The 10,463-nt window shown below is 39.1% G+C and overlaps 1 protein-coding gene across 3 annotated transcripts; it reads right to left on the reverse strand.

The window, feature by feature from the left end:
* Nucleotides 1-3,438: 3,438 nt before the first annotated feature.
* LOC104671500 (calponin-2-like) lies at nucleotides 3,439-4,857 on the reverse strand. 3 transcript variants are annotated; one of them, XM_030928122.1, is made up of 2 exons: nucleotides 4,501-4,857; nucleotides 3,439-4,467 (listed from the first exon to the last, which is right to left on the reverse strand). In XM_030928122.1, the coding sequence occupies exons 1-2, from the start codon at nucleotides 4,855-4,857 to the stop codon at nucleotides 3,928-3,930; spliced, it is 897 nt and encodes a 298-aa protein (XP_030783982.1). In that variant the 3' UTR covers nucleotides 3,439-3,927. The 3 variants fall into 3 exon arrangements, with proteins under 3 accessions (XP_030783982.1, XP_010373303.2, XP_010373302.2); XM_010375001.2 differs by having other exon boundaries at nucleotides 3,439-4,350; nucleotides 4,468-4,857; XM_010375000.2 differs by having other exon boundaries at nucleotides 3,439-4,857.
* Between the last annotated feature and the right edge of the window lie 5,606 nt (nucleotides 4,858-10,463).

Here is a 10,463-nt window from a genome sequence, read left to right on the forward strand (position 1 = left end):
CATCAACTCTAGAATTATTTCTTAATTGAGTAAGTGAGTTCCATGTTAGGGAAGAAACATGGCAAAACACTGTAACCCAGTTTTGGGACATTGCATATGGAATTCATCCCTTAAACTTCACCGATTGTCTGCTTCTCTGCTAACAATTCTGTAAGCCATTTAAAATGCCACAGCAATGACTTTCAAATTAATTTCTTTAGAGCTGATTCTAGTTTCTTCAGTCAAGTCCTAACTTACATTGGTACACTACATAACTTCTGAAGTCCATGTTTATTCCTCTATCAAATGTGAGAAAAATAAAAATATTTTATCAGATTGTTGTTTGCGTATTAGGTAAGACAGTATATGAGAAATACTTAGCAAAATGATTGATATATATTAAACCTTCAATAAATATTTACTGTTGTCCTAATTATTACTCTCAGAAAGAGAAAATAGCATTTATCTTATTTTTTCTATCCTAATTATGCCTTGATGCAAACCTCAACTTTGCATAAAACAATATTTTATTATGTTATGAATTCTAATATTTAGGGATTCAGAAATGAACATTGGATTGCATTTGTATGCTACAAAATATCTGGAGTTCCAGAGGATATTCAAGGCAGAATTGAGTAAATGTCAGGGCATTGTTATCATCTCAAGACTCACCCACTGACAAATCTGGTGTCTGGACTTAAAAATAACCATCTGTAACACCTACAGCGATATTTTGAAGTGGTTTGATTTCTTCACAGTATGGTAGAATAAGTGATAGCTACAGGTAAAACCTCAACAAAATGTTAGCAAGTCAAATTCTGCAAATTATAACAAAGTGGTAATATATTATGAATTAATTGATTTTATCTCAGAAAACCAAGGCTGATTTAAGATTTATAATTTAATTAATAGAAAGATTTCTCAAGTAGAAGGGATTTATGAAAAGGTTGGTGAATAATCTCTACCAAAAACTGTGTAATATGGACAAAATTGTCAAAAACAACCATTTCAGGGCCGTGAAAGTTAACTAAAGACATACAAGTTGAGCAGTGTTTATACTTGGAAAATACTACAGATTTTGTAAGAGTCTGTAGCCTTTTTATCTGGAGCTGTTCCCATATCTCCACCCTATAATTGAAATAGTGAAAAATGGTAGTTTTACCAACTTAGATTTAAATTTGGTCCTAAGTGTTTCTTTAGCTAGAGGGAGAACACTCAATTAGGGAAGGGAAGAATTTGAACCCAAAGTCTTGTCAGCTAAAACTGTGAAGTCATCTAGAAATTAGAAAAACATACAAATTTCGAGCCTGTAATTTTAATTGCAGTGAGGGCTGGGCCACTGAAATTTACTGGGGACACTAGAAAGTAAGAAAGCAATAGAAAAATCAGACAAACTATTTACATATCCTTGGATGATTGGAGAACTAGTGGGAGAGACCGAAGGGAGTCGACTGGAAAGTTAAAGTAAAGGGTACTTTGATCACTGATTGAACTTTGAATATACTTCCCAACATACGCTGGCATCAGCTGGCACTTAGTGAAAGCTTATGAGCTTCACTAGAAGCTCATTCCTCAAAGATTGAGCATATTATTTGTCCTAATTATTGCTTAAACAATAAGATATGTAGAAACAGTGGTGATCTCTAGGAATCCAGGCTTAAGACATAAAAATAAATACTTAAAAACTGGAATGGAGACATTAGAGGCTGCACACTATAAGAAAAGATAGACTCTGCAGTTTAAATACGGGCAAATTTGCCCTCCATATTTTTATTACACATTGCATTGGAGATTCTGGTCTGTGGAAAAGGAAAGAAAAACAAATGAAAGACATCCATTTATACTGAAGATGTAAAGTTCTACTTATTTACAAATGACATAAACTTACATGTAGAAAATTTTACGCAATCTACATTTCTATAATAATTACTCCTTAAATTAATAAGCCCATTTAGAAAGGTCTCAGAATTAAAGATCAATACATAAAATCATTACATTTTTATGACCTAGCAATCAACAACATAAAATAAAATAATAAAGAATGTATTCAGTATTTAAAATACTTAATTATAAATTTAACAAATGAGAAATAAAACGTTATGTTGAAAATATTGAAGATCAAAATAAATAGAGGGTTAAAGCTTATAGATTTCATGACTGAGGTTTATTAAGATGTCAATTTGCTCTCAATACATATAGAGATAAAAAGCAATCTCTATCAACATTCCAACAGGCATATTCCCCCTATAAATTGACAGGTGTATTATAAATTTGATATGGAAAAGAAAAGACCTAGAATGACCAGCTGAAGATGAATGGTTGAAGATTTTAAACTCCCTGATTAAAAATTTTAATATAAAACATCCGTAATCAAAACAGTGTGGGAAGAATAGACATGATCAGTGGAAAAGAGTCTAGAAGCAAATCCTCATACCTGAGGTCAACTGATTTTCAACAAAAGAATCACAGTAATTCAGTTTAGATGGTATTTTTTTTTATTTTTTAATTTTTGACAAATGGTACTGGGATAATTAAATATTCATATACAAAAAAAAAAAAACTTTACCTCACACAACCAAAAACATTATCTGAAATGTATCAGAAACCAAAATAAAAAAATATGAAAGCAAATGAAGCAGGCTTCTGAATTAAAAAAAATAATTAGAAAACAAAAAAAACTTATTTCAAGAAGGCATAAGAAAGGAAACCTTGAAGTTGTAAATGTTAATTTACATTTACAATAAAGAATATCTTAAAATGTTTGCCTTTTTTTTTTTTTTTTTTTTTTTTTCTTCTTCTTCTTACAAACAGAGGTTTTATTGCGTTTGGTCCACAATCGTATTTCACATTATCTCATGGAGCAGGGCCCCTGTGCAGTACTTGGTGGGGAGTGTGGCCAGGGGAAGATGGAGCAGTATAGCTTGTCGAGCCCAGAAAGGAGGAGGGTTGGGGGCTCCTTAAAACCTACTGAGGGGCCGGGCATGGTGACTCACGCCTATAATCTCAGCACTTGAGGAGGCCGAGGCGGGTGGATCACATCTGAGGCCAGGAGTTCGAGACCAGCCTGGCCAACATGAAGAAACCCCGTCTCCACTAAAAATACAAAAATTAGCCGGGTGTGGTGGAGCACCTGCAGTCCCAGCTACTCGGGAGGCTGAGGCTGGAGAATCGCTTGAGCCCAGGAGGTGGAGGTGCAGTGAGCCGAGATTGCACTACTGCACTCTAGCCTGGGTGACAGCCACAACTAAAACAAAACCTACTAAGGCCAGAGTGGATTGGGGGGGGGTAGCATGGAGAGGGGATCAGGCTTAGCCCCAACAACTCAGAATTTCACTTCCCTGTACGGCCTTCACTTTCCCCACCTGGCCCGGGGGGCAGGTCTGAGGGTCTGAGGTCTGTTGGTCCTGGGGAGATCCAGTCACTCGGGAGCCGGAGATATTTAGCATCATGGCAGGGCCCCCTTTCCCAGGTGACTGATTTCCCAGCACCTTCTCCACTGTCCCTGCCCCATTCCTCAGGAATAAAAAACAAAATGTATTTTTCTTTTGTGAATACTTCCTGAAACTTGCAGAGAAACCACAAACTGCTCAGCTGACAAAAGGGGGAAGAGGCGAGGCAACCAGAAACCTTTGGGAACCGGTCTCTTCTCCCCAGCACAGCCTGAACGTGCCAGCAGGGACCCTCGCCCTACACGCCCTACACGTATCGGGATATGGCCTTGACCTCCCTCCCCCACAGCCCAGTGGCTCAGCCCTGCGAAGGACCAAGGCAAAGGGGAAAAAAGCTCTGCTGCCTGATCCCACGCTGCCTGATCCCACGCTGCCACTCACAGACCCTTGGTTGATTGGCAGCACTGAACCGGCTAAGAAAACAAACAAAGATGAAAACACAGAAAAACCCAGAAACCCAGACGGGGAGACGATGTGGGAAGAGAGCGTGCTGGGAGCCTCAGTAGCTGGCCTCCTCCTGGTAGTAAGGGGGATATTCAGGGACCTCCCCCGGGTCCGGGCAGTCGCCAGCGCCTGAGGGAGCCCCATCGGCCACTGTGCCTTGCGGGCAATACTTGGGGTCATATATCTGTCGGCCCAGGCCGAAGACCTGGCAGCTCTCGTTGGCGCCCTGCGTGTAGCCCATCTGCAGGGACATGGAGGAGTTGTCACACTTGTCGGTTCCCAGCTTGGTGTCATAGATGTGCCGCCGCGTCCCTGGAGTCGTCATGCCCACCTGGCTCGCACACTTGTTTGTGCCCATCTGGAGGCTGATGGTCGAGTGGTCCATGGGGGGCAGGATATGGTTCTTGGGGTCATAGAGATGCCTCCTCGTGCCGTACGCGGTCATGCCCGACTGGCTGGCGCATTTGTTGGTGCCCATCTGCAGCCCGATGACACACTGGCCGGCCTTCATGGTGGCGTCGTCGAAATTCCGCTCCTGCTTCTCCGAGTACTTGACGCCGATGTCCACCCCGCTCTGCAGCCCCTTAGTCTTGGCCTTCCCCGCCAGGGCGAGAAGAGCCACCTGCACCTGTGTCATGTTCCCACTCTCAAACAGGTCGTTGGCCTCGAACAGGTCCACGGGGTTCATGCCGTAGGTGACCATGGCCTTGATGAAGTTGGACAGGTTTTCTAGCTGGTGCCAGTTCTGCATGGAGCGGTTGATCTTGGGGACGGAGCCCGGCTGTAGCTTGTTCATGAGTGTGCATAAGATAGGTCCGTCCTTCAAGCCCTTTTGGAAGTCGTGGCCGATGGAGAGGCCGGTGAGTCCCTCCATCCAGGTGCAGAGCTCTGCCTCCTTCTGAGGGTCATATTTGGACAGGAGCCGATTCTTGACCTCCGCCGACAGCCGGTACGAGGGGCCCTTGTTGAACTGCGTGGAGCTCATGGCTGGCTGGCGGGCTGCGGGACCTGTTTGCCTTTTTAAAAAGCCTAAAATTAAATCCTACACAAATGCACTTAGATAAAGAGAAGTTACAAGTGAAGTATGCATAGAATTTGCATGTGCTAGTTAATATTTCATAATAAAAATTTACAAGAAAATATTTCACAGTAAAAAACAGAGAATAAAAAATATAATTTAATTGTTGTATAATGTGAACCACTCAAGTGAAAGATTAGAAGGATTATTTTCTTGTTGTTATTAGTTTATTTCGCTTGTTTGTTTTAGCAGGAACACATGACTCTGTTTTGAAATGCTCCAATATAAGACACTGCCATCTGAGAAGAGTTAAACTTGCTGAAAAAAGTATACAGTCTCAAGGGAGTAATACCACTAAGATTAATCTAAAATGTTTTTTCTTACATTAATATATTTCTATTTCAATCATAGAGACCATCTCATGAACATTTTTGAAATCAGTATATGAGCCATAGCAGTAAAGAAACATTTTTTAGCAGAAATTAATGAGTAGAAAGTATGAAAGGAAAAAATGAGAAAGTAGAAAAGATAAACAAGTTATAGCATAAATTAAGATCAATGATAAAGGCAAATGCATAAGTATCAAAGATATAGAGTTCAGAATTTTGCCAAAGGGACTAAAAAACAAAGTATCATAAAAAGGCATCTGGCATCTGAAGATATGTCACACTACAGATGCACGTCATAAATGCAGAAAAATATTTTAAATTTTAAAACTGGATTTGACATTGGGATCTCTTCTGTTCTCTGTATGAGAAACAATTTGATAGGAATATTTAAACTATATTCAGCAGTATATATAAACTATATAAACTAAATTTACCAGAAGAGAGAAATAGAAGATTGGTTTTTTCTAGTTATTTTAGAAAACAATTTTCATAGTTTTGTCAGATAGTTAGCATTCCAATGATAATTTACATAAATGAGTCAGATTTCTTCCTTGTTCCCAGATAGAGATAATACTTTAAACATAATAAAATATTGAGGTTTTTTTCAGAGTTGTCACCCAAGTATACTGTTGTTTTTTGTTTTTTGTTTTAAGACAGTGTTTCGCTCTGTCGCCCAGACTGGAATGCAGTAGTGCTATCTCGGCTCACCGCAACCTCCACCTCCCGGGTTCAAGTGATTCTCCTGCTTCAGAGGTATACCTCCTCCCCAGAAGTAACCTCCCTCTGGGGAGGCTGAGGTGAGCTGATCACGAGGTCAGGAGATGAAGACCATCCTGGCTAACATGGTGAATGCCTGTCTCTTCTAAAAATACAAAAAATTAGCAGGGCGTGGTAGTACATCCATCTGTAATCAAAGTATACTATTATACTAAGAGGTTGAAGTCTGCAAGTGGAATTTGTGCTATTGGTTATTTGGATGGTGAGTTATATATTCCATTCTTTGTCCAACATCCTTGCTTGTCTCACAATTGTACTGCCACATGTCCATACTGCTATCTCCATGTTTATATCACAGTCTTAAAACTGACTGTCTTAGTATGGACTGCCATTAACAAAATATCATGTATTGGATGGCTTAAATAATACATTTATTCTCTCACAGTTTTGGAGGCAGGGAAGTCCAAGATCAAGGTTCCAGCTGACTCATTTCATTCTGATTCCAGCTGACTCATTTCATTCTGAGAACCGTCTTCCTGGTTGGTAGGTGGCCAACTTCCTGTTAGGTCCTCACATGGTCTTTTCTCAGTAGGTGCAAGCCTCTTCTTATGAGGTCATTTTCCCTGAGACCATTATTCCCATCCTGAAAGCATCACCCTCATGAATTAATCTAATTTTAATTGCCTTTCAAAGGTGTCCTTTTTAAATACCATCATACTAGAGGTTAGGACTTAATTCAACATATAAATTTTGTGTGGACATAGATTTTCAGTCTATAACATTGTCTTATCATTTTAAAATAATAAAATATCACATTTGGGGAAGAAAGAAAAAGAAAGAAAGAAAGAAAGAAAGAAAGAAAGAAAGAAAGAAAGAAAGAAAGAAAGAAAGAAAGAAAGAAAGAAAGAAAGAAAAAAGAAAGAAAGAAAGAAAGAGGGAGGGAGGGAGGGAGGGAGGGAGGGAGGGAGGGAAGGAAGGAAGGAAGGAAAGAAAGAAAGAAAGAAAGAAAGAAAGAAAGAAAGAAAGAAAGAAAGAAAGAGTTAAGAAAGAATAAACAGAAAAAAAAAAAAACATGGATTATGATTCTATAGGATTTCATGTTCCTCCAGCACTTCTTCCCCAAGATTGAAGCACTCATCACCACAGCTGCAGGAATGATGGTAGCTGATAGATTTTAGCTAAGTCTATTTCTGGTACTTGGACTTGGATAAAGAGAGCTATTTCACTCAAAGTTATAACTGGTAGATGCAGGGGGATAAAGCTTTGGTCCTATTTCTCCAATTTGGGATGAATTCAAAGAGTGACGTCGGTCATATATGCCTCATATGAACCTCATATAATCAACTGAGGTCTTTGTTTCAACTTCATCACAGTCCAGTTAACACTCTTCCCAGTCCTGCTTCCTTTACCTCCCTAAACACATTGATCTCAAGAGCACTCCCTAATGAACTTCCTACTTGCAAATCTCTGAGTAAGACCCTGCTTCCTAAGAAACCTGGAATCAGAAATAGTTAAAGAAAGGGCTGAAAAGAGGAAATTCGAGCTGTGTCAACCACCAGCTCACCAGCAATGAGAGCCCTACTACTGGTGATAGTCCATAATGAAACATAAGGAAATATTAAAATTTTTCATTATGAATAGCCCATAGCAGATTGTCATGCTGCAACTTTACAGCTTCAGCTGGAGGTTAACTGGGGTAATAGATCAAATGGAAGAGAAGGAACTGACAAGCAGAATATTTTCAGCGTTTGATAAACATGATGAAACCTGTAATAACGAATGTGGAACTGGGACATTTGACATATTAAGAGATAAAATGGAAAGCCTGGAATTCTTAATAACAAATAAAGGTAGAAGTCCTCTAGACAGCATTAAAAGGACTCTAATTTCCTTCAAGCAAAAGACAGAAAAATCTTGGGGTTTTTTGGGGATAGAAAATCTCAAGCTCATCACTTAATAGTAAAAGTAGCAGAGTTCTTGAGATATTTTAATTCTCAATCCAGACTCCTGTGAGATGTGGAATCTGAGATATAAAACAATGACACCAACATCAGTGTAAGTTTTGGGGTTTGCAAAAGTTGCCCCATGTATCCCTCTCAAAGGTGTGAATTTACCTGAAAACAATATCAAGGCTTGTGACTCACAAGACAACACATCTCTCCTTCAGATTCACTGCACATTCCCTCTTGGCCAGCAGACCAGTAATTATGGTTAAGACCACAAAAGTCACCACATGATTTGTCCTCTCGGAGTTACTAGAGGACACTCGTTTACCAAAGCTCTACTGAGAAAGGAACTGGCATCATGGAGAAGTTCAGTGGTGGCTGTCCTTTGTAGGATAGGGCTTGTGGTAAGAGATGTTGTTACATAAATAGGATCTCTGATTGCAATGGATGTTATAGAATACTAAAAATAACAAAAGGAAGATGATAGTATTTACCCAAAGAAACAAGGTAGTTGCAGTTATTGTAATGACTAGCAAGATCAAAGAGTCAACTGTGGACTCACTCACAGAGAGCAATAAAAATCGTTAATAGAGCAGACATCTATAAAAGCAGATTAAATGGGTAGTCAACAGGAGTGTTGCTCAGTCTCTACATCCAAAAGAAATAATGTATGGGTAGTCAAGAAGCTGAGTACAGCCACTACAGCAAAAAGACACAGTTCCTTACTCAGTTTCCAGATCTGATTTAGTTTCTAGATCTGGGAACCACTTACTGAAGAATAAGCAGGCTTCCTAGGAGGAATGTTCCTACAACATCACAGTAAATGTATTGATAGGGTAATGGTTCCTCAGTGTGCCCCCAAAGTTACATATGACCATTTACTTGGGTAACTGCATACTAGGTAAAGGCTAATAAGCAGACTTTTTTTTTTTTTTTTTTTTTTTTTTTTTTAATTGAGACGAACTTTCGCTCTGTTGCCAGGGTAGAGTGCAATGGCGCAATCTCAGCTCACTACAACCTCTGCCTCCCGGGTTCAAGCGATTCTCCTGCCTCAGCCTCCAGAGTAGCTGAGATTACAGCCTGACTAATTTTTGTATTTTTAGTAGAGATGGGGTTTCACCAAGTTGGCCAGGCTGGTCTCAAACTCCTGGCCTCAGGAGATTTGCCTGCCTCGGCCTCCCAAAGTGCTGTGATTGCAGGCACAAGTCATCTTGCCCAACCATAAGCAAACATTTTTAAGACTCAGCAGAACAGAGCCAAGACATTTATAACCAGGGAGTCGTAACATCCTCATTAGTTCACTTCTTAAAATGGAGGCATAAGAGTACCTGTTGTCAATGTTCTCTTGTATTTAGTGGGTATAGTAGGTCAATAATTCCAGCTGGTGGTCATGTCCTATCTCCATAGGTATAACTGAATGGATTGACTTAGTAATTGAAAAAAAAAACTTCATATATATATATATATATATATATATATATATATATATAGGTGCTTATGGTAAGGAATATTAGAGTGGGGAAAGACAAGTGAAAAATTCTGAAAATTTTTTTCATCTCATCAAAGTATGAATAAACTATATTAAATGATATTAAATAAAAATGATACTACATTCTAGAAGTAATGATAAAAATCATTGACAACATTTCAGACCTAAAGCATATGATGGTAGTGTTTCCTATCTTATTCCCATTTAGATTATGAGTCTGCCCATAACAAAATTTAGTCAGAGCCTGGAAAATGACAGTGGACCTCTACAAAGACACAGCTGTTATGGCTGGTGTGTTATCTTTGTTAAGGTAAGTCAGCATGGCTTTAGGTATATGATATTTGGCCATTGAGCTGGTGTATGTGTTCTTTTCTATACTTATCAGAAAAAGGAACAGAAAGATGGAAAATCAAATACATTTATAATCTTTCCCCAGTACCATGTTAATTTTCTTGCCCTCTGTTATATTATCTAAGGGGACCAGAAACATCTAGACTTGGACCATCTTAATTGAAACAGTATATTTAATAAATCACATTGTTAGAACAAGACAAGCACAAAGTGATAAGTCTGTTGGAGGCTTTAGAGAGACACATATCCTCTAAATACACCTATACACTTTAGAGAGTAGGAGATAAAACATGAAGATACAAGAGTTTGCAATGAGGGAAGTTTTTAGGAGGTCAGTAGTCTTTGAAATGCTAAAGCACTCCCTCAAAATAAAGAATATATTGTTGAATTCCACACCTTTACCAAATAAGAAGGAAGTGCAATCCTTGGTAAACTCATGCTAACCCATTAACTAGATAACTCAAGGGGTCTGCAGCAAAAAGCCTAAAGTACAAGTCGCCCTGCTTCTTGAGCCATATGTAACAGAAAAGGAATTGCTGCTAAACTACTATCCCACTCAGAAATGGCACTGAAAAGACTAGTGCAGGAAAATTCTCTGAAGGCCAAAGCTTTGAGTAGGGTACCTGGTCATTTACTTTGTGTGACAATAAATGGATTGGCTGGTTGGTCAGGAGCTTTAAA

The sequence above is a fragment of the Rhinopithecus roxellana genome, chromosome 4 (assembly GCF_007565055.1).
Source record: "Rhinopithecus roxellana isolate Shanxi Qingling chromosome 4, ASM756505v1, whole genome shotgun sequence".
Classification (NCBI taxonomy): domain Eukaryota; kingdom Metazoa; phylum Chordata; class Mammalia; order Primates; family Cercopithecidae; genus Rhinopithecus; species Rhinopithecus roxellana.

What these genes read in the sequence shown, in the direction of transcription:
- LOC104671500 (XM_010375000.2), bottom strand. Translation starts at nt 4,857, where the DNA reads ATGAGCTCCACGCAGTTCAACAAGGGCCCCTCGTACCGGCTGTCGGCG.